Consider the following 25,572-nt stretch of genomic DNA (forward strand, 5'->3'; position numbering starts at 1 on the left):
ACCATGAGATCAATAAACAGTAGTTTTTTTTTTAATTGTGAATAGTGATTGTTTTAATTTTATTTAATTTCAAAGTAAAAAATGTTGTACTTATTAGTTAAAATAAAGTAAAAAAAAGGAAATTAACAAGCCTAACAAAACCAAACAACAACACAAGTAGATATCCACCATTAAATAGTAAGCCCCACTATAGTAACAAGTCAAATGCACCATTAAACAGGAAGCCCCACTATAGTAACAAGTCAAGTGAAGTCAAATGCACCATTACTCTTGAGCGTGTACGTACTATGTGTTGCGGGTCAAATTAAAATTAATTTATAATATTATGAATGTTTTTTTTTAATATTAAAAATTTATTAATCGGGGAATGAAAAGATGATATGTGTGCTTAATACAACGAATTAAAAAATACATTAATTGATAAATTAAAAAATAAGTCGTGAACGCTGATTAAAAATTAAAATGAAAAATTGATCTTTTTAGCAAAAAGTAAATGATAGATAAAAATACAAATATTTAGTATTGATTGTCCTTTTTATTTTATATATTTTTATTTGTTTATCTTGGAGGTTTGGTATGGTTGCTAAATACATGTGATTCTTAGTTTTATAAATACATAATACAAACACAATTGATTTATCTAAAAATTTAATTAAAAAATCTTAAGATAAATTACAAAAGTCACTTTGAAGTGTTATGAAAAAATAATATAAAAAAACCTAATCACAACGTAAATAATAGTTAGACTACATAATATAAAAAAATGTGAAAGATATTAATTAAAAATTAAAAAAAAAACAAATAAAACTAAAAATAAGCTTAGGAGCTTTTGTATTTTTGAGGAAGGAAGAACGTGCTAAAATGCTATTAATTTTTCCTTTCTCACTTGCTAATAATAACATTCATGCTTCTGTTTTTCTATGGCATGGAACACGGGCGGCTAGCAGCTAGCATTGACTATATTTTCCTTGAAAGACTACAATTTTCTGGTGGCGTGGGTTGCGAATGGGTAGGCAGTCGGATGACCACCGAGAAGTCAATAAATGAAATTCAATTATAATCTCTTAATTCTTATGAATTCTTTAATCACAAAGGATAATCTGTCTTTAATTTGTATCTAATTGGATACAGAATCGGTCCAAAAATACCACCTTGTGATGGTCTTTAATTTTATTTAATTCTTATGAATAATACGGTAAAAAATTTAAAATAATATTATTTTAACAACAAAACAGTTTGGAAAAAATTTAGTCCAAACTAAATTTTAAATTAATAAATTACCAAGTTAATTTATTAGATAAAGCCTGAATTTATAACCATGATGGTGACAATCATCTTATTAAAGCAAGAAACAATGTGATTTAGGAATACGATAATATGGTAATTAATAATAACAACTATCTAATTAAGCAAGAACCACAGAATGACAAAACGCGGTGGATTCCAAGCCGCGGACATGCTAAGGTATACAAGTCATCATGGACTCATTGCTTTTTGAACGAATTCTTTGATCACGACTCTATTTTTTTAATTTACGTCTTCTTGTATAAGACTATTCACTTGAATATTTCTTTTTTAATTTTAATTTTATCTTTTTAATTTTAGTTTATAAAGAATCCAGCTTTCTAATATTTTTCAATTTAATTTTTATGAGATTATTCCATACTCATTACTTAAACTATAAGTTTATCATGTTAACTCAATTGACTTAAGTTTTTTTTTTTATATAATTAATTTTTTTATAATTTTATTATTTAACAATGAGTTGATTAAAAATTAAGTTTCATAATTTGTTTGAGTATGCTTTTTATAAGGTTATTCATATCTCATGAGTTGTAAATAGGTTTGGCAGGTTAACCATGTTTGAATCGAGTTATTTTTTTATTTTATTTTTTAATTATTTTTTTTAATTTCATCTTTTAACACTAGGTTAACAGAGAATTGAGGTTCATATTTTGTTTCAATTTGCTTTTTAATAAGTTATTCTTGTCTCATGACTCAAGTTGTGAGTTTGGCAAGTAAACCCGAGTTGACCAAGGTTATTTTTTTTAGTCATTTTTTAAATTGATTTTTTTTTCCAGTTTCATTCTTCAATATTGAGTTTATTAAAATTTGATTCTAGCGATTTGTGTTGATTTGTTTTCAATGAAGTTATCATGATCTCATGACAAGGTATGTGGATTGACAGGTTATAACTCAAATTGACCAGAATCGATCTAATATGTTGTCATCTTAATGTTTATTAAAAAAATCTCATCTTAAATATTTATTGACTCAAACTATGTTTTTACCAATAATCCAGGTTGTTTTTGAACCCATCAAGACGACTAAATCACATCAGATCAATTCCCACACTATTTAATTTTTTCTTTCTACTAGAAAAAATTAACAACACCTATATATATTTTATATTAAAAAAAATAATCAGACTTGCACCGTAGCGCGAGTAAATCATCTAGTAACACCATCTACACGTTCTTGCTCACATTGGACTTTGGTATGGTCCTTCGATTTCTGCAAACAAACTTCATAGTTATGGCTGTCGTTTTGGGTATGACCACTTAGAAAGTGGAAGCGATGATGCAGTTATGAAGAAAAATGTAGATTGAGTTTCAAGGAAGACCAAGAAAATCAGAAGAAACACTTAGCTAACTTAGATGAAAAACAATGGAAGGCCGACGGCGGATAAGCTTGGACTGCATATATAATAGAGGTAACGTCTTGCTGGTAGCCTTATTGACTATGAATCTGAAGTTCAATGAGAGAATAGTCAAGAGCTTGAGCCTGAGCTTCACCAAGATTTGAATGCTCTGTTTTTTTTTTTTTTTTAATAAAAAAAACCAATAGTCTAAGGTCGACCATATTAAAAATCTACACAATTTTAATTCAAGCCAAACTTGCTAAATTACTTGGCCATCTTGGACCTGAATCAGGAGATTTATCCAAAATAAAAAAAAAAGTTAATAGATTATTGAATTAATTATTTTTTATTAAAATAATATTTTTTTATTTCTAGACATTGATTCAATTGAGTTTAAATTGAATTTGATTAAATCAATTAAATTATTTACCGATTTTTTTTTCAATTTAACTCTCGAAATTTCATGAAGCAACATGCCAGCCTAGCTAATACCATGCTAAACACCGCTCCATTTCTTTTTTGAACATCAAATCGTTGACCTCGCTCAATCTAAACCATCTGATATTTTTTTTCCAGGTCATAATTGTTCCTTTTTTTTGGAGTCTTATTTTAGAAAATATTAAGGAATATTGTGACGGTCGCATCTTGGACGTGAATGTATCTCATGCAAGAAAATATTAAGGAATTTTAAGCTTAAAAAAACTTTATTTGAAAAGTATTAAAAAATAATATAAATGATGTTTTAGCTTTTATTGTCAGTGATAATCGCACATTGATAATCTGCTTAATCAAAGTCATCGCCACCTTCTATTCGCCCATCGTTGGGAATTTTTCTCTTGTTTCGCTTGTGAATATGCACGACCGAGCCCTTGCTTTGGAAGTTCATGCAATTCCACGATTTGTACTGTCCTTCCACTCCTATCTGTTCAAGAAGTTTAGGGAAATTTATAGTCTGCATATATATAGTCTGAAAGAAGAAAAAGTTACGTTTACTGACCCTTTTCTGCCTGCTGTTAACCTGTTTGCAGTTTCCTCTTTGCAGCTTCAAATTTATCTTGCATTGCAGCCCCGTCCATGAATCTATTTTCCTGCAAGAATAAGTAATACATGCTTAGATGAACATTGTGTCTTCATTAAATCTTGAATGCTGTTAAAAATCATATTCCTTAATTAACCTGTCGATCTGTCAATGATCTTCCCGGCACTGTGATCTTATCCTTATTTCTGTTAACATCAGGTTTATTCTTGATCATTTTGTTCAAACACTGCTCCTGTGGTCTCATAGGGTCATGTTCATGTGACTGGCATTTGTGAGTGTAGTAAGCTTTGACACAGGTCCTTGTAAACGCTGCTCCTTTCTTGTTCAAACAAAATAGGAACAATATATATATATATATATATATATATATATATATATATATATATATATATATATATATATATATATATATATAGGTCTCGGAAGGGTACAGGCAAGACAATGCAAACCTTTTTCGACTTGTTGAAAACCCTTCAGGAAGTTTTTTCTTTCTGGTTTCGGCTTTTGCTTTGACTGTAACATCATCCAGATGCTTGGCTTTCTAGTAGAACAAATAAAATGTGTAAGATAGGGACTAGAATCTGGAAAACCTGTTGAGAACTTATTAATGGATATAAATTGTAACCTTATCAGGTATTTCCAGCCAGTCAGTTCCATTTTTCATCTTCCTTTATGAATTCGGAGCGGGAGGTTTCCATTTGGCAGTCTCAGGATCAGAGGGTTTAGTTCTGACAGGCTCCGCTGATGCAGGAACATATCCTTGCTTCATTGATTGGTGCTTATCGTCCTTGACTTGCATGTTGGCCTCCTTGGTAAGTTGTGACCTATTCTTAACATTGACAGTATCTACACTGTTTTGAGGATCTGCAACAATACACAATATAAGCAGTAAGTTCAGTACAGGGGACCTCGGAATGACAGATAAACAAGCTATTTCAGGAAAAAAGAACAAGCCATGATAGATTACTCACTTTTGTCGTGGTCTATCTCGTCGAAAAACTTCCATGAAGCCAGGCCAAGGACTAGAAGAAAACAGATTTATCAAATGAATTCTAACGAATCCAATCCTGGAGCATATAGCTCTGAATTAATTACCAAACACGCGCCCGCGCGCGCATATACGGTATACCTTTGAGAGCTCCCATTGGAATTTGTGAAAAAAAGACAGCATTTATATCATCCAATGGAAGTGCAGGGAGCCCAACCTCTTCACAAGCAAAAGAAAGAGTGGAGTCTGATGGAGCGAAACTCTCTGAAACGAAAAATGATCAGAAATTAGTTCAAGTTTAGTTCCAAATGAAGGGATGGCTAGATGAAAGCAACATTTCTAATGAACTCCTAGTGGATTTACCTACTATCGCTGCTGTAGATTGAAAATAATCATCGGTCTTGTTCTTCCAATCACTACAACAGATGACAAACATTAGTTTTGAAGAAGAATCTTGACGAATGTAGTTGATAATAAGCTGCTGTTCTATTTAAGGCATCTGCAGACTCAATGTGATCTGTAGATTTTGCCAGGCAGAAAAGCTTGTGTTTTCAAGTAAGATATGTATGGAAAGGAATTGGTTATGGAAATGCTATTTTAAGATATATCATGCTAATATGATCGGATAGGAAGTAAAATGGCATGAACAGATCTTCCATTGACTCACATTCTAATCTTTTTGATCTTCTTAAATAGGTTATGTAGATATCATAGTTTCAGGATAATATCCGACACGTGGAAAGGCTTTGAACTCTCTCGGTATGCAGACTCAACCTTCTTCTCCGAATATCTATTCCAACCAGAATGAAGTATACTAGCACCAAACCTCCATACAAGTGCTATAGAAACTTGTGGTGATATGTCAAAATGCTTAAACCCTTTCGAGCCATCAACACCGCGTAGCACTTCCGAGGCAATGGCCTTGTGGCCCTTGTCAAACAAAAACAGAACACAACAGCTTAAGGAGGTTGCTAATTATGAATTTAATAGCATGCACTGATATTAGTAAGGTATTAATGTGGAATGAATTTCAAAGGGGGGGAAATGAAGATATCAGGTGAAGTTTGTCAATATGATTAACTAACAATGAGGTCCTATACTACATCTGTAAATGAGTTATTAAGCTTTCAGTGACTTGCGAAGATCGTCACATTGAGGATTTTGGTATCCGTTAAGAAGCAGAAATCAACTGTTTCCTATTCTATGAAATGCCAGCATTAATCCAGATTCATTCCATGTACATTCTGATAAGGTAAACATATGTACTTACTATGAACATTGACTAGCCTGATACAGCAAATACATACCGGATTAGTCTCTCAGCAAACTGACTAATCTGCTTCGACTTGTGCTTCCGAAGAGCGCTAACAATGATCCCTATTTCTGTAACCTGAAAGGATACAAATGTATGAGAAATGCACAAGCTCTAGTTCCAAAGAAAATAAATTCAAGGTGAGTTTACAACAACTTGTATTATATTATCTGCAGAGTGCATGATCTATATACTAGCAGAGCCATTACAGAAAGAAATTGAAGCTATTATTACATGCAAATGATTTATAAATGAGTTGAAAACACACATTGTGATGCGAAGCGCAGTCACATTCTTGACTTCCACGACGAAAACAAGCATTTCGATCAGCAATCTAATTTTTTTTCTGGCACTAATTCAAGCAATACTAAGAACATCAGTCGGATCTAGTTCAGCATTCAAAGTCTCTCTAAGTACGATTATTGATAAATTTAGTTCCCTTGTGTCTTTTATACATGAATAAACTTGTGATCAAGATAATCCAAGGTGCTGCATAGATCCTTCCCCATGGAAACAGCATGTGGAGCAATAAATTTAGACTTTTTCATCAGTGCAATTAAAGGAAACCGACAGTATTGCCTTTTTGAAGCACTTTAGAAGAGCATTGAGAATGGAAATAACTGCCAACATACTCATGTTGATTTAAACCATGTACAGCATAACAAATGTTTCGTAACTATGACTTAAATGCTTCATTTGTATGCACTGAATGATTGCACTGCCAAAGATTCAAACATATTCTGTAATAACGTGCAAGATAAACAGGCCGAAAACACTTTTCTCAAGATTCAAACCTGCAGAATCTCAACAGACAGATCCATCAATTGTAGCCTCCTCAGTGATTCAAACAGTCCTGCCTCTGACCGCGTCCAATCAGAACAGATCGATCAGAACTATAAAGCTCTCCTGTTTTGCCTTCTCAGGCCGGGTTAGCTCATTGTGGCCATGGCCACAACGCAGGGAAAGCAAAGGATTAGTAGACTGTCTCAACAACCTCGCCCCTTCTGAGTTTGAACTCTTCAGGGTGATCTTTTGCTGCCACTGTGATGGCATTGTTGATAACCTGAAATATACTTCCTGTTGCACCCTTAAAAAACTCTCTCCACTGATTTATCCCCTCACAGTTCATTGTCTGAATCTCAAATCTCACAAGACAAGACTTCAAACAACAAGATTTTGAATTCCTAAGGATTTCTGATTGAAAACACAAAATCAGTTCTTCTTATCAGAATTCCTAGCTTTAAGCACTTGTGTTTTGTATGCCCTTTAAACTTATTAGAGTCTTGGCATCAGTCAATTACCTGGTTGTTGCTGTTTTTTTTGCTTATTATGGCAAATAACTTGTACCAGGTAAGTGAGGTTTCTATTTGTCAAACAAGAAGAAAACCTGTAGTGGGAAATTTTCTTTCTTGCTCCCGAAGTGAATATCCTTCCTACTATTAGAACTTAGATTGTCTGACTATGTCATTACAAATATCATAAAACAAAAGGCCTTTACTAGGAAATGATTTCTTTCCACAGCTAGCATCACCACTCATGTATGCTAAAAGCCTAAAATTACCTCTTAAAATTCAAATGCAACACCATTTTTTTTGCTTTTCTGTTTCTCATTTGCATTAAGAAATTTGATTAAGAACTGTGTTTGCAGATTCTAACATGGTTTTTTGCATTAATGTGGCTAAAACTCACAAAATTTAGTGAGGACTGCATATAGTTTAGGGCAGAGCAGAACTCATTGCACAGGTATAAAACCTTGGATATTTTCTCACAAGCAAGCTAAAGCTATTAAAGTTAGCCTTTGAGATTCATAGTTCCTCCACCTTTTTACCTTGAATTCAACCAGCACTTGCCTTTTACAATCTATCTGTGCCTATTCAATCATCATAAAAAACCCTTTTCAAAACTATTCTAAGTTATGATCAAATTACTCTCATATTTACCAACCACAAGATAGAACGAGTTTGGCTATCAACTAATTTTCACCTACTGCACCAGAGGTCCACATGGTTGGACCAAAAATTTATGCCCTTGTGCAATTCCAAGCTTGTGACTAAAATTTAATTATAATCTGACTAGAAAAACCGAGTTTTTATTTATTTTATATAATATTCATAATATTTTTTTAAGATATATTGAACAATAATACTAATTAATAGTTTAATAGTAATATTTTTGTTAGAAATAAAAAGGTAATAATAATAATATTATTATTAGTTAATTAGATGTCAAGGATAGAAAGAACTACTCCCATTTTTTTTTATTGAATTAGATAAAAATTTGTATTTAAAAAAGAAAAATAGAAATTGGTATGTATGTACAAATTATTATCCTTATTAATAATGTCACAAAACTCAAAATGTTTATGTAACATGTTATTTATTTTATGAGATATCCATGTAAACAATTTTCTTTTTCTTGGTTTAGGAAGCACCAAATTAATGGTAAAAACCTAAGCACTAGTAAAAGTAGTTCCAATCAGGGGATTTTAAGATCCTCCAATGATAAAATCAGTAATTTTATAAAAAAAATAATAAATGACTAAAAGAGCCTTAAATTACAAGAATAAGGAATGTTTGTTCTTGTATTTTAGGATGATTAATGCTCTGGAATATATGTAAGCTATTGAAAAATAGAAAATGTTATGAACCTTTATCTAGATGATTCATTAGGTATTTATATTCCTCGAACCTTGTTATTTTCAGGGAAGCAAAGAACTGAAAAGTTCTTTGTTTTAGGTGGCATTAATAAGGAACAAATATATCTTACATATCATTATTGAGATGGTAAGTGCGGTAGGCCTCTTAAGAGATCTTTTATATATCTATAAGTGTAGGGAAATCATTACCTTTTATATGAATAATTCATGTAATTGTTCTAGAGGTAGGATTCCTTAGTCCTGGATACTCAAGACTTGAGATGTAACTAAATCTAGAAAAAATAACATGACGGTTTATTCAACTCATAAGACTTTTAGTTTAAATGATTGTTTGGGATATGACATATTGCGTAGAGTTCGCCTGATTGTTGAACCTAAATATTTTGGATTTGGCATCTTGCCAAGCCCATGTTTCCTTAGGTTTAACCAACAACTAAACCTAAGTTTATTAGGTCTGGCATCTCGCTAGGCCCAATTTTTCTTGGGTTTAACGGGCGGATGAATCCTAACATGTTGAGTCTGGTGTCTCGCTAGGCTTATGTTTCCCTGAGTTCAACAGATTATTGAATCCAAATTTATTGGGGTTGGCATCCCGTCAGACCTAAGTTTTATTGGGTTCGGCAGATGGTTGAACTCAAATAAGTTGGGTATGACATCTTTTCAGGCCCATGTTTCTTTGAGTTTAGCTTATAGCTGAATCCAAGTTTATCGAGTTTGACATATCACCAGACTTAAGTTATATCGAGTTCGATTGATTGTCGAACCCAAGTGTTTTAAGTCCAGTATAATGCTAGACCTATGTCATGTTGGATTCAGCTAATTACATAACCTAAAAGTAGTGGGTTTGACATTTCATCATGCCCATATTGCTTTGGGGTTCAGCAATCAACTGAACCCAAGTATATTAGATCTGGTACACAACCAAACCTAATTTATATTGGGTTCAGCTGATTACAGAACCCAAGTATTTTAGATTTGACATATTATTAAATCCACATTATTCCAAACTTTTTTAAGTTTAAAAAATATAGACTTAAAACAACTACCTTATCATTTATTGAAAGATATTTTGTATAGAAATTTATCCCACGAATCTGATATAACATATTCTATAATTTAATTGATTTTTTGGTCTATGCAAAGATTTGAAAACAGTGTGTTAAGAAATGGTGTAATATGTCTATATAGTTGTTAGTAATAGCTGCACCCTAACTGTATATTCTTTTCGGCCAAAAAGCTGCTTTAATGCTATTTAGCTTTTGGAATGAAAGCTCTCTAGTTCCTCATTGTTATTTTCGTGTTATTAAATTCGGATCAACCTAGTTCATTGTTGTCCTTTCCAATGTTATTAAATTTAGATTAACTTAGATTGGGAAGTCAATTTAGTGACCCGTAGACATGAAACATGTTGAGTCAATATATGACTTAATCAAACCCAATCAAAACTAAATTTAACCCTTTTAAAAAAAAATAGTATCATTTTATCTTTAAAAAAGATAATCTTAAAATAGCACTCGGTTGATCTAGATGAATCCTTAACCCATAACCCGGGTTGAGTTGTATTAATTAAAAAAAAAACAAAGAAGTGATACAAGTTATTAAGTCCTAAAAATTCAAGCAGCCTAAAAACAGGGCTCTCGGGTTGAATAATCGATTAATCAATTGGTCCTAACAATCTTATTCATTTTCCCTAGCTAAGGTGGTTGATAACTTATACTTGATACTTGGTAGGTCAAGGTGGCTTGTGGCTAGTACTTATAAAAGATCATTTTGTATGGAAGTGGAGACTCTCTAATGCTTAAATAAATATTTTTTTAGAGAGAGAACATACAATAATATTCTAGAGAGAGATGCTCTAAAAATATATATGCAATAGAGAATAAAAATTATAAACCTTTGTTTTGAAGGTCTCATAGTGTATTTATAACTTATGAGTCTTGTTGTTTTGTGGAGATGGGGGGATTGAAGTGTAATTTCACCTTTGTGATATTTTGAGTTGTATTCCACTTATTTTATCCAGCTAAAAGATGGAGACATGGTGGGCCATGAAAAACTTTAATACATCTAATGGTGTTGGTGGAATGTAGACTTGTTTAATTAACTATATTTGTGAAGAAATAAATCTTCCAAGATTTTATGTAAAAATCTATAGGATTTAAGGCGTTAGATTTAGGTATTATGCTTGAATCTGTGGGTATAGCTAATGCAGTCATGCCCTGGTAGTGATGACAAAATCCTTGGGCTCGACACTATCAGGAAACACGCACTAGGCCCACCCCCATTGGCCTAGCAACGTATCAAGCCAAGCTACTAGGCTTGATAGCACTTGTCAGACCCAAGAGCTGAGTTTGGTAAGCTCTAGACCCAGATGGTGTCTAGGTCTCGCTAGTGCCATATCCAGGTTGCGATTGGGCCTAACACCATCTGTCAAACCCAAACATTGGGTTTGGCATTGGCCAGACCCATGAGTACTTGGGTTTGGCCAATGCTAGACCCCGCAATGCCAGACCCAACGCGCAAAATGCTTTTGGACAAAAAGAAATTTTTTCAGACATAAAATACAAAAAGTATGTACTTAGAAAAATTTTAAAATATTAAGGGTACTGTGCTTATCATTTTATAAAAATTTCTAAGTGGTTATGTAGAACATAATATAATTGAGCCTTTACCTTAAAAATTTCTAGAGTGGAGTATTGGAGCTTGTGGCTTTCTCAGTATCATCATGGGGCTTAAGAGGCCTCCACTAAAAAGTGGTTACCATGATTTTTTTTTTGACGAAGCATGGGAGCTCCCCACTGAAGACTAGTGATTGGATGATGTTGATATTGTACTAAAGAGACCAAGTTCATCCATTGAAGTTGCCTTGAGAGATAGAGTTGTGCAAATAACACTAGGAAGATAAGTTTATCTCATGAAGAGTGGTGCATGGAGCACTTGGGAGATCAAATCCATCCCTTGGTAATTTGAGGGACTACTGCCTGTAGAGAGACCAAGTCCATCCCTTGAAGAGTGATGCATATAGCATTGAGGAGATCAAATTCATCCCATGAAGAGTGGAGCATATAGTACCGAAGATACCAAGTTCATCTATTGGAAAGTGATGCATATAGCATTGAAAAAACTACGTTCATTCCTTGAAAAGTGATGCATATAGTATTAGGAAGACCACGACCATTTCTTGAAGATTTGAGAGACTATTGCTTTTAGGGAGACCACCATAATTTTGCATAAGTCTTGCAAAAAACTAGTAGTTTGGTCTATATTTTGTCTCATCCATAATTTTAAAAATATTTGGTTACCCAACATATACCACAATTTTGCACGAGTTTCATTAAAAACTCTCTTGAAACCTAGGATACAAAAAAACTATAATTTGTAATTTTTCTTAAACTTATCTTTTTAAACTGTAACTACAAAAGTTACTATGATATTGCAACACTAGGGCACTGTTTAGGAACACAGCCCAAATTACATTTCACAAAAAACTTTTTGTTTTGCTTAAAATTAATTTTTTTAATGTTTTTAAATCGTTTTGATGTGTTAATATTAAAAATAAATTTTAAAAAATATAAAAATATTATTTTAATATATTTACGAATAAAAAACAACCTCTATCATAATGTCAAATAGACTTTAATAGTGATAAAGAACTGTTGCAAAGAGAGGAGAAAAAGGAAAAATAAGAATTCTTAGTGATTACCAATCTCTTAAATTTAAAAACTAACCATCAAGGATGTTTTTTGTTCAAAAATTAAAGATAGATGGCTAACTTGTCCAAAAGGTTTGCATGCTTACAAGCCTTGTGCCTGTGCATCATCTGCACCTTAAGTTGTATACCCCCCGCCGCCCCCCAGCCCAAAGAAACCAAGACGCCATTGAAGTTGCATAAACCTATCCGGATTATACACGTACATGTATGATTAAGTGTTGAGTGAATGCATACACATGGAAATGTTGTGAGAGTCAGAACTCACAAGGACATGAGTGCACGGAGATCGTCTATGCCAACCTCCCTTTGGGTCTTTGTTCCTCGCCTTCCAAAAGCTTCTTTTGCCAGTTTCTTCTTCCTTTCCTGCATCTCTAATATCCTCTCTTCAATGCTGCTTTGAGCGATCAGCCGCACAACTGTTACATCCTCCTCCTGTCCAATTCGGTGGACACGGTCCATAGCCTGTTCCTCAACTGCTGGATTCCACCATGGCTCCAACAAGTAGACTCTGGAAGCAACTGCAAGGTTTATACCAGCTCCTGAAGCCTTTAGACTTGCAAGCAGAACTGTGGGTCCATCTGGTCCTGGCACTCCAAATTGCTTGATAACTTGAGCTCTCTTTTTTGCATTCATTGACCCATCTAACCGCAAGATCTTGAAACCAGCTTCTTTTAGTGGCTCCTCAAGTAATACCAACATCTTCTGGAATTGTGAAAAAACTACCGACTTTCTTGCAGGGTTTTCAACCCTTGATGCTATCAAGAGTTTTATGAGAGCTGAGACTTTAGAAGACGTAGTTGTTCTTGAAGATGTGTTTGCGTTGTCAGAACCAGAAGATTCAGGAGGGGCTGAGAACAGGTCAGACACGGATAGAGGACGGCGACAAAGTGGACAGCATTGTTTGGCGCGCTGCAGGGTTTTCAAAATGCATGGTCGGCAAAATATGTGAGCGCAGCGTGTTATTACAGTCTCAGTTGGCGGACAAATGCATATCGGACAGTCAAAATCTTCACCATCTTGTAGCACCGTGACCATCTTCATAAGCAATTCCGGGTTATTGGATACATCTGGCATAGAATCAAGTTTCAAACAGTAAGCATACCATAACCATAGCATTTGGAAAAAATTGTATCAAAAGCTTTTGTAATTTGAACAAACTAATCTCATTTCTTTCCTGTATCAAACAGGAATGAAAACACACAGCAATTTGTTATTGGACTTCATTGAGCATCGATATTGCTTATAACTGGAACCATATACAAGAAACGAGCAATCTTGGAAGATGCATAAATTTATTACCAGAGATTTTCAGCAACAACAAACCAGAATGAAAAAATTGATGCGTGCAAATGTGGAGATTATAATTAAGACATGCATATACAAGATAATCCATATAACACTCAATATAGAACTGTTTGAAATATGATGTATCATATAGCCATATCCTGAGCTTGGAATATGGAAGTAAATTTAAGGAGTGGAATGTATAAATCAATGTAACAGGTCCAAAAAAATCCACCTTCCAAATAATATTAGAAGAGTTGTGATAGAATCTAAGCAATTGAAATAGCCATACCCAAAATGAAAAAAAACTATTAGGCAGTATTAAAAGTTAAAATACCTTCAATACTGTTAGAGGGGAGGAGTGACCTCAGATCAGAAGGACACAATGCCAAATCATTACATATCTGGCGAAGTCGTAAAATTATACAAAGTACAGTCGAAAAGTTGCGCATTAGATTGTTGGTGTTGATAAAATTTTGGACAACACCCTTGGCTTCTGCTTCCATCTGATCATACAGTTCACGTTCTTCACCAGAAAGTTCAATGTAATGAGTCTCTACAGTTTTTGATGGCAATCCAACTACACCCTTATCTTTTGTTCTCCGTAAAGAAATGGTTGCCATTAAAACCTGAAATCATATGAAGTCATGACACAATCATAACCTAAAAATAAAATGACTAATAAAGAAATTTTGCAACCATCAAATCCTAAAATCATAGGCAAATATGCATATGAATCCAAAAGAGAAACAATAATGGTTGGGAAAAAATGCAATTTGTAATGGTTGGGAAAGGCACAGTCATGTCTAACTAGGCACTAAGCCATGACATTATATATGGTGACGCAGAAGCATTCCTGATAAATCAAAAACTTAAATGGAAAAATGAATATGAGATAAATGGTGCTAAATAAGGTTCAGGACAGCTGAAAATTCTCATAATAGGCTTAGATTGTGGGATTAACTTAAAGGAAAAAAAAATGTATTAATTCAGCAGAAAAAACCAGGTAATTCACATATGACTAGAAAGCTACATGTCTAGTTTCCAATGCTTCAAAAGATGCCCAGATCTTAGCTTTCTATGGGGAGTTACGACAATTTGACTCCCAAGTGTACAGGCTGTCAGGAAAACTGAAATCTCTCCCCAACATTAATTTTAACTTGCATGCTTCTACCTTCTTTGTCAATAATCAGCACATAAAACTTCAATAATTAAGCCATTGAGTGGTGAGATATCCTAAAGTCTAATCTCTAAGGTGGTGATATTTCTGTATCCTTAGATTCAGTGAGTTCAACCCTTGTTAGTGGTGGTTTTTTGCATCTCTAAAAGGTTGAACACCATTTATCCTATATTTATGCATCCTCCACATTTCCCATTTCCATCATCTAAACACTAAACTAACCAGAATTTCATTGGCACCCAGCTCTGAGTTTTCCGGTATCATATTGGGAGACAAAAATACTTATTATAAAGTAAGAAAAATTTTCAATGGAATTATGCTGTGAAAATCCTGGATATCAGAACTCCAACATTGTACAATGCAATTGTCGATAGCCAACATGCTGATGTGAAGGCAACATTTTCAAGTAACGGAAGAAAAAAAAATCAACAATAGGATGATTTACCTGCAGTCGTGAGAGCCCTTTTTTGTTACCCTGAGCAAGTGGCCTCTGTAATAGGCTTTGCCAGTAGCTCTTGATGGAGAATGGCTCAAACCTCAAAAAGGCCATCAGAGAAAACAAATCAAGTGATCCATTCTGGATAGGCGTTCCTGTAACAACCCATCTCCGCTTAGCATTCAATTTGGTAACTGCTCGACTTTGCTGAGAATTTGCATTCTTAATCACATGCGCCTCATCCAAAATGACTCGGCACCAGTCAATCTTCTTCACAGGGGAGTCTTCCCATGGGTCCTCGGCAGCCAAAGTAGAATATGTTGTCAATACTATATCATGCTTCTTAAGCTCCTCAACTTCTCTAGTCCTTTCCCCATAATACATATATACACCCAATGACCCACGCTGAGTATGCTCCTCTAGCTGAGTTATCCATGTTGAAAATACAGCAGGAGGGCACACAATTAATGTAGTCTTAGCACACGGAACACCAGAAGACTTATCAGCCATGAGGACAGACTTTCCCTTCACATTTCCATCTGAAAGGGTATCCTCAACTTTACGCTTTTTCCGTCCTCCAATGACCTTTTTACTCGCTCTACCCCTCTTACCCTTCTTACTACCAGAAACAGATACATCCTCATCATCCCCACCTATTTCTTCAGCAACATTGTCTTTATTGCCTCCAACAACACCAGTACCACCACCACATTTATCAAAAGCAATCAAAGAGAGTAAAGCTAGAGTCTTGCCCAACCCCATATCATCAGCAAAAATCCCACCTCGCAGAGGCTCCGGTCTCCTATTAGTATGATAATTCGTCAAAACATTCACAAACTCCCCATCTTTCTCCTCCCAAAAAGGAGGTAGTTCACCAGAATTCTCTCTATTAACCAACCACCATAACCCTTCTTTTTGATGCTCAAAAAGTTGAGACTTTATCACTTCCTTTGGAGGCTCTAAAGCCCCCAATTTCCCTTTCTTATTCACGTTCTCATCAACCAATTTAAATATCTCATCCAAACTCTTTAGCCCGCTTTTCTTATTCTTCTCTTTAACCACCATAGCCTCAGATAACCCAAAACCTACTTCCATTTGAGAAAGTAAAACCAAGCCACCTCGCGAAATCGCAGTTTTAACACTCTCAAAATCCTCTACCCTAGCAAAGACATGAACTTGACAGGGAATTTTATACTTATTACCACCACTCCTAGAATTAGGCACTATACCTTCAACATTAATCATATTAGAATCAATTAAAGGAGATAAAACAGCAGCAACTGACCTTTCAATGTGACCCACTTGAAGACACCTAGTGTTCAGTACCTTTAAAGCATTCTGATCAAAAGGGTTAAGTGGTTCCCTCACAAGACCAACCAATTCACGGCCAGTAATTGTGCCTGAGTAGTACTGTAAACCCACTATATTGGCTATAACAAAACCAACCATGAATGACTCATTTGGGGTTTCTTGTAAATAAGAACAATCCTGCCAATTATCAAGAGACATGTAAAGGCTCACTGGGTCTTCACGATCCTCTTGAAATTCTTCCATTAAGGTAAGAAAATCAAAGAAAGTTCGAGTCTTTTTGTGTCTTTCGAGTCGACGAACGGTGGGTTAGACAGAGGTGTTTTGTGGCGTTCAAGAATCTGTGAGATTAAGACATGTAGCAGGTTGTGCCGTTTTAATGTTTGTGTTTGAATTGGAGGGTCTAAAAGGGCGGGTCTTGAGAGAGAAAGAGATATAGAGAGAGGAGCTGGTCAGTCTTTATCTATAGTATAACTGACTGTTGAAAATTGACGTTGGAAACTGCAAAGAAATTAGTTTTTGTTCTTGGCATTTTTTGTTGTTTGGTGTGATTTTATAAAATGGGTGGTAGGTAGATTTTTCTAAATTCTCGACAAGACATATTGCGTTGTAATTATATTATAAATCTTAATAAATTCAAATATATTCAAATATATCTATGTTAAAAATAAAATTTTGGTATCTTCATAAATAATTAATTCTAAAATATGAAGTTATAAATTATCATAATTATTTTTTAAAAATTATATTTTGTTATCATTGTATTATAAATCTCGAGAAATTCGAGTATATCTACGAAAAAAGATAAAATTTTGGCAACTTTGTTAATGATGGATTCTAAAATGTAAAGTTATAAAATATTTTAATTTCTTAAAAAATATATTGTGTTGTTATTGTATTATAAATATCAAGAAATCTAAGTATATTTATGTTATAATTATCATAAAACTTTTAAAAAAATACATTGCATTATCATCATATTATAAATCTCAAAAAGTTCATGCATATCCATGATGAAGATGAAATTTTGACATCTTCGTCAATGATGAATTATAAAATGTAAAGTTATATGATAATTTATTTTTTTAAAAAAATACATTGTATTATTATTGTATTATAAATCTTGAGAAATTCAAATATATCTACGATGAAAATGAAAATTTGGCATCTTCGTCAATGATGGATTCTAAAATGTAAAGTTATTGGATATTCTATTTTTAAAGAAAAATGTGTTGTTATCGTATTTCAAGTATATCTATGTTATAAACTATCATAAAAATTCTAAAAAAAATATCGCATTGTCATTATATTATAAATCTTAAGAAATTCAAGTATATCTACGACGAAAATGAAATTATGGAATCTTCATCAATGTTGGATCCTAAAATGTAAAGTTATAAATATTTAAAAATTTTAAAAAGTATATTTTGTTGTTATCGTGTTATAAATCTTGAGAAATCCAAGTATATCTATGTTATAGACTATCATAAAAAAAATTAAAAATATTTATTGCATTGTCATTTTATTATTAATCTTGAGAAATTCAAGTATATCTATGTTAACAATAAAATTTTGATATCTTCGTCAATAATTGATTCTAAAATACAAAGTTATAGGCTATCATAAATATTTTAAAAAGATATATTATGTTGTGGTTATATTATAAATCTCAAGAAATTCAAGTATATCTACGATGAGATTTTGGCATCTTTGTCAATGATAGATTCTAAAATGTAAAAGTTATAAGATATTTTAAAGTTTTAAAATATATATTGTGTTGTTATCATATTATAAATCTTGAGAAATCCAAGTATATCTACGTTATAGACTATCATAAATTTTTTAAAGAGATACATTGTATTATTATTGTATTATAAATCTTGAGAAATTCAAATATATCTACGATGAAAATGAAAATTTGACATCTTCGTCAATGATGGATTCTAAAATGTAAAGGTTATTGGATATTCTATTTTTTTTATAAAAAAATTGTGTTGTTATTGTATTATAAATCTCAAGAAATCCAAGTATATCTATGTTATAAATTATCATAAAAAATCTAAAAAGATATACCGCGTTGTCATTATATTATAAATCTCAAGAAATTCAAGTATATCTATGATGAATATGAAATTTTAGCATCTTCGTCAATGTTGGATCCTAAAATGTAAAGTTATAGGATATTTTAAATTTTTTAAAAATATTTTTTTTTGTTATTGTATTATAAATCTTGAGAAATCCAAATATATCTATGTTATAGACTATCATAATTTTTTTAAAAAGATATATTGCATTATCATTTTATTATAAATCTCAAGAAATTCAAGTATATCTATGTTAAAAATGAATTTTTGGTATTTTCATCAATGATTGATTCTAAAATACAAAGTTATAGACTATCATAAAAATTCTAAAAAGATATATCGCACTGTCATTATATTATAAATCTCAAGAAATTGAAGTATATCTATGACGAAAATGATTTTGGCATCTTTGTCAATGTTGGATCCTAAAATGTAAAGTTATAGGATATTTTAAATTTTTTAAAAATATATTTTGTTGTTATCGTATTATAAATCTTAAAAAATCCAAGTATATCTACGTTATAGACTATCACAAATTTTTTAAAAATATATATTGCATTATCATTTTATTATAAATTTTAAAAAATTCAAGTATATTTATGTTAAAAATGAAATTTTGATATCTTTGATTGATTCTAAAATACAAAGTTATAGACTATCATAAAAATTCTAAAATTATATATCACATTGTTATTAAATTATAATTCATAAAAATTCGTCAAGATTTTTAAGAAATAAAAACTTTTATATTATGATTTTTCTCTTCCTCGAACTTATAAACACTTTTAATGTTCTCATATTCATCTAACTATATATGTTCTTAAGAATTATATTATTATAAACGATTAAATTACAGTTTATGAGAATGGAATTTTGCATCAGATAAAGTTATAGATACAATCCCTAGGATAATCTTGCTCATGTAATTTTTTAATATTCTAATTGCCCATCTTATGTTAAATAATTTTGAAAACTTGTTTTTACCTTTTACACTTACTATTATTTTTTTAAAACACAAACTGACCCGGGGGTTAAATTATTAAAACCTAGTCATTAACTTGTTAGCTTTTTAAAAATTATTTTTCAAATTGCGTCATTTTAATATTTTTTTAAAAAACTTTAGGTTGAATCAAATTGAACCGAGTCTTTCCTCTTTAATCTTGTTCTCAGGTGACTTCAAGATAGGATTTAAAATTACATTTACAATTCCTTTGGTAAAACTTACTCATGTAATAATTTAACATGTCAAACATGATTTAAAGTTGATATATAGTGTGGGGTAAATTTTAATTTTCTCCCTTTTTATATGTATATTAATTTTGTTGGAATCAGTCCCCACATCTTTTACTTTTGTTCCAATTTCCCCTCCATCCATCCCCAAATTTTATGAAACACCTCAACAACATTCAAAAAGTAAAGAAAAAAATAAATGCATTAAAATCAACAAAAATTATGATAAAACTTGAGAGGGTTAGTTTCTTAAAAAAATCATCAAATCTTACCAAATTCAATTCTCACCTGGCGATTCCTTTGTCAATACCATAATTAAATTAAAATTAAGATTTTAAATTAAATAATTATTTTATTCTTTAATTAGTATTGACTATATTTAATTTAATATTATTTTATTTCAAAAAGTGTCTTCTGTCCTCATAAATCTTTCCATAATATCTATTTTTCTATTTAAAAAAAAAAGATTGGAAAAGAACATGAAATGGGCGAAAAGGACAATATACTTAGTTTTTTTTTTAACTAAGGAAGACTAATTAATTGATTTCTCAAAAACTAGAGGGACTAATCTATTATTTACTCGAAAATCAAGAATTGAAAGAAATCTCTCTTAAAAAAAAAGGAGAAAGGAGTTTGCAATCTCTGTATTGAATGAACAAGTAATTTCAATTGAATTTTTTTTTGGAGCTCCTGCTGAAAAGTTTCGACTTTAACCCTTTGTTTTTATTGTATATATCACTAAGGTTAGGATTGGCTACTGAGTATGTATTTAATATTATTATGAATAATATTTTTCACTTTAAAATATATTAAAATAATAATTTTAGATTTTATTTAATATTATCAAATCAAAATCATTAAAAAAATATAAAAAATATTAATTTGATATTTTTTCAATTCAAAATATATTTTAAAAAATCACTCAAAATCAGAAATTAGGGCTCTATAATCCAAACTGTTTAATACCATCTCATATATAAACAAATATTGTTTTGGGCAAATCCTAAGGAGTAGCTTAACTATCAAGTCTTGAGTTTACTTTCAATGGTCATGAGTTCGAGTTTTTTTAAGGTCACTGGAGATTTATATAACCGTTAATTTCAGGACTCGTGGAATTAATCGAGATTTACACAAGTTAACCTGAATACTCAAATTACTAATAATAAAAATATATGTATTGTTTTGGGCAATGCCAAGAACCCTTGGGTGATTTCATCTACAAAGAGATCAATTGATTGCGTGATTTCATCTACAAAGAGATCAATTGATTGCGTCGAGCCTTGAACTACCAAAATACAAATATAAGCTACAGCAGTCTTCCTCTTAAATCATTCACAAGGCAAAAGGCATTAAAAAGGAGATTCAGACATGAGAGGTCCTGCAACCTTGAGGTAAAACATTCGTGACACAGTTGGCGGGCAATCCACCCAGAGCATCGAAGCAGGTGGTGTTTTTGAAGATAGGTTAACAAACTCCAGGGCCTGTGCTCTAACTTCAGCTGTGTAGTCAGCAATACTTCCAATTTCCTTTTGTTGGTTTCGTTTTGCTCAACGTCTTCCTTCTCTTCATGGGGAGTTTGCGATGTAGGAGGATCCAAGTTCTTTTGACTCACCACTCCCACTCAGCTTACTCGCCCGCGCCGGAATATTCAAAAGCTTGGTTTACCTGCAAAGACGAAAGAGATGTCAAGAACATGACATCAGAAAAAACTATTAAATTCGAATCTTCACGGCTTACCCTAGATCGTGTTGAAATTATAGTTTTAATTAGAAAGAATAAAGATGATAAGATTAAAAATTATAACTGTAAGTTAAGACGATTTACTTCATATTTTTAATTAGAAAAAATAAAGATGATGAAACATGAACTCCAGGGTTTTTTTGACAATTTATATTAAATAAATAGTTTAATTTAAAAAATTAAACTACTTATTAATAGTTTTATATTAATTCCCTGACCTGGTTTACCTTAAAAAAATTTAAAAATTTATTTGTTATTGTGGTAGTAATTGTATTTTAAAATACATTAATTGTTTTTCATTTATAATATTAACGTATCGAAACAATCTAAAAATAAAAAAAATAATTAATTTTAAAAAATTATCTTTTTAAAAAATCACTCTCCAACCATAAAACAAACAAACAAACGGAAAGAGATGTCACTAGCTCAACACTTTCTCCCAAAGAAAACATCACAAGAAAAGGCTGACAGGAATTTATTCGGGCTATTTCTTAAAATATATATTCAAGATTGCCCCAGAAGGATGCCTTGGATCAATCTAAATGTTGCAGAATAATTTATAAATAAAAAAGGATAAAAATAAATCAGAACATCAGGCTTTAACAAAGTTATTGCAGATTGAAAGAATCCGAATAGTAATAAGATGATCAAGAAAAGAAAAATGGGAAATTAGTAATGTGAAGATAATTATAATAATTACAGCTTCCTTCGATACAATTTTCTGATTCTGTGTTTATGGATAGGCCCTTGCCCACCTGTCACAAGAGAGTCCAGATTTCCACGAATCGAACATACGCATCCTTTTCTTCTGATTGATTGCATCTAGAAACCTTTTTCATTTATAATTGATTGCTAGTCTTGTGGATAATTGGTGTTCTTGTAAAGTAAAAAGGGATTACATATGGTTCAAGATACATTACATCAAGAGAACTATCTTGATTGATTATCCAAATCAAGACTGTTGATGTTCATACCATGCGTTGAGACTTTACATAAGTTTACTCGCACCAACTTTCTAGATTTGTGCCATAGTTATTAAACTCAATTTAATTTGATAGGTTAATGTATCGATATGTTAATTTAAAATCTAACCCAAGCTAGATTTATATTTGAACTGAATTAGATGTTGAAATCCAGATAATCAAGTAATTCAACTAAATTTAATTAATCTAGATAAACTTGGATGAAACTTGACTAAGTCAAATTCTAAGAATTTTTATTATTATTCAACAAGTCACTAGTGGATGCGGTGAACATTATTTTAGATCCTTTTCAAAAACAATTTAATGATTTTGTTACCACTAAGATCATAGATGATAATTTGACAGGCTGGAAATTAAGGATTAGCTTAATTTTTTGAGAGAGAGGACCAAATGTGTCAAATTTTTTTAAAGGAGATGAGCAATTTTTGTTTTTGTTTTTATCTTTGAATGATTAAGTTGATCAAGAAAGAGGTTTATTTTTTTTAAAAAAGAGAAAATATATATTCATTTTTCCAAGAATTAAAATTGATCAGGTTCCAAAAATCCAAGTAGTCTAGAAACATGACTCTCAAAATAGATAGTCAGTTAATTAATTGGTCCTCGCAATCTCATTAATTCTCCTCAACTAAGATAATTGATAGCCTATATTTGGTATTTGGTAGTGCAGGATGACTTATGACTAGTACCTGTAAAAAGTTTTTTTTTTTTTTATAGAGGTAAGGACTCTCCGATATTTAAATACGTATCTTTTTTAAAGAGAGAAAATATAATAATATTTTAGAAAGAAATGCTCTGAAAATATATATATATATAATAAAGAATGAAGATTGTGAACCTTTGTTCCGAAGGTCTCATAATATATTTATAATATATGAGTTTTGTTCTTTGTGAAGAAAAATGGCTGGAGTGTAACTTTATTTTTGTGATATTTTAAGTTACATTATAAGCTATATTCCACTCATTTTATCTAGCTAAAAGAAAGAGAAATGACGAGTCATGATAGATTTAAGCCCACTCGAGACTAGGTTTGGCACACTGTGAAGCCCAATCGTGGCTAGGTCTGGTTAGCACTAGACTCAACACGTCTCTACCAGAACATGTTTGGTGTTGGCATGTGCCAACTCAACGCACCCGAGAATTCAAGAAAATTTATACCTATTTATATTTTTAGATCCGATATTTATTAATAAAAATATATAAAGATATACCAATAAATTTTTGTTAATAAAAAATGAAATGAAAACACATGAATTGTGAAGTGTATATCATTTTGAGAGTAATTTTTTAATTACATTTATGGCCGTCATTGGTGTTTTCAGTGTTTCCTTTTAAAAATAATTTTTTGAATAAAAATAAGAATAAAGGTAGAATAACTAACAACTCCGGACATAAAATAAGAATGATAGAACTTACAAGTATAATAAATGAAAATTTTGAAAACAATTTTGAAAAAATAGAAAATAAAAACAAGAAACAAAAGATGACAACTATACCAAATAATTAAAGACAATAACAGTTAAGAAAACAATATACATATTTTATATTTTATTTTCACCTTCTCCTTGCCATTTAACACTAAAAATATTCTTTTAATATATTTCTAATCAAGTAATCATCATTGTCGTTTAGCATTACTGTGCTCGTTTTAAAAGCTTCTCCTATTTGATGAGGAACTTCTGCTCATAGTGTAAAAGAAATACCTGGACAAATCAGGAGACAGATAATTCTTTATATTCTATAACGCATTATTAAAAAATCATGAGCTTAATTGTCATTTTAGCACATAATTCATCTCAATTCCAGTAGGTTGTCTTTGTAATGTATTTGTGGTGTTATTTCAATATGTTTTTGAAATGAATGAGTAGAAATTTTAAAATATTTTTAAAGAAATAGTCCAATAGTTAAGAGTTGAGCATAGTTAAAAAAAACCCGACATGTCTGTGGATTAATACAGGTCTAGACAAAGTTGAGTTTTACAAGAAATAAAAGATATAATTGGTTCGGTTAACCAGGTTGATTTGATGAAATCGGGTGAAAATCCAATTAAAATAATGAATTTTTTCTCTAATTTTTTTTCCAAACAACATTATTTTAACATTTAAAAAATAGAGTTAATTAAGATTAACATAAGTTAACCTACACGATTCATAACCTAAATCAGTCTTGTCTTGGATCAATTTTAGACCGGGTTTAATAATTTTGAATATGAAATTTAGAAATATGGAAATACTAAAACCACAAAAAGAAAATGTTAAAACCATTTAAAAGAATTCAAAATACATAATTTGATTTATTTTTAATTAGAAAAACACCTTTTTCATATCACACCAAACTAGATAATTCCTAGAAATATGCGTTGTTCAGACCAAAAAAATTTTAAACATAAATTTTTTTTAAAACATAAAATTATTTAATAGTGTTATTAAATCCAATTCAACGGTCATATCTAAAATCTCCTAACTATGTTTCTTGCCTAATTCAAGTATCAAATTAAAATTGTATAGGAGTTGTACTAGCGTGATCCAATTAACTTGACATGTTAAAAAAACTAAAAACGAATGGTAAAAATATGGTTTGACTTCAAAGATATTTTTAAGATGATATTTTTTTTAAAAAAAATATTGAAACGATGACACATTTAATCAACCCGGATCAACCTAGTTTAACCCGCCAAACCCGTGACTTGAGTTTTGAACTTCATTGAGTTTAATAAATTTTTTTAATTTTTTTTATTTAATTATATGATAAAAAATAGATGCTTGCAAAATCGAGTATCAACTCAATACCGATACTTTTTTCTAAGACCACGATAACCCCATAAAAAATAAATAGAAATAAATCATGAAGTTTAATTCTCAATAATTATATATTTTTCTATAATTATTTTTTATTTAATAATATAATTAAAAAATAGATGTTAAAAAACCAAGTATCAACCCAATGCCATATGCTTTTTTAAGATTCCATAGAAAATCAAAATAA

At 31.3% G+C, this 25,572-nt stretch overlaps 1 protein-coding gene across 1 annotated transcript; it reads right to left on the reverse strand.

The window, feature by feature from the left end:
* Window positions 1-12,305: 12,305 nt before the first annotated feature.
* On the reverse strand, window positions 12,306-17,018 carry LOC7479660 (putative SWI/SNF-related matrix-associated actin-dependent regulator of chromatin subfamily A member 3-like 1). Its single transcript, XM_024604477.2, has 3 exons — window positions 15,255-17,018; window positions 13,967-14,258; window positions 12,306-13,412 (listed from the first exon to the last, which is right to left on the reverse strand). Exons 1-3 carry the CDS (start codon window positions 16,797-16,799, stop codon window positions 12,607-12,609), a joined length of 2,643 nt encoding a protein of 880 aa, XP_024460245.1. The 5' UTR covers window positions 16,800-17,018; the 3' UTR covers window positions 12,306-12,606.
* Window positions 17,019-25,572: the final 8,554 nt, after the last annotated feature.

This window comes from Populus trichocarpa, chromosome 6, assembly GCF_000002775.5.
Source record: "Populus trichocarpa isolate Nisqually-1 chromosome 6, P.trichocarpa_v4.1, whole genome shotgun sequence".
Taxonomy (NCBI): Eukaryota; Viridiplantae; Streptophyta; class Magnoliopsida; order Malpighiales; family Salicaceae; genus Populus; species Populus trichocarpa.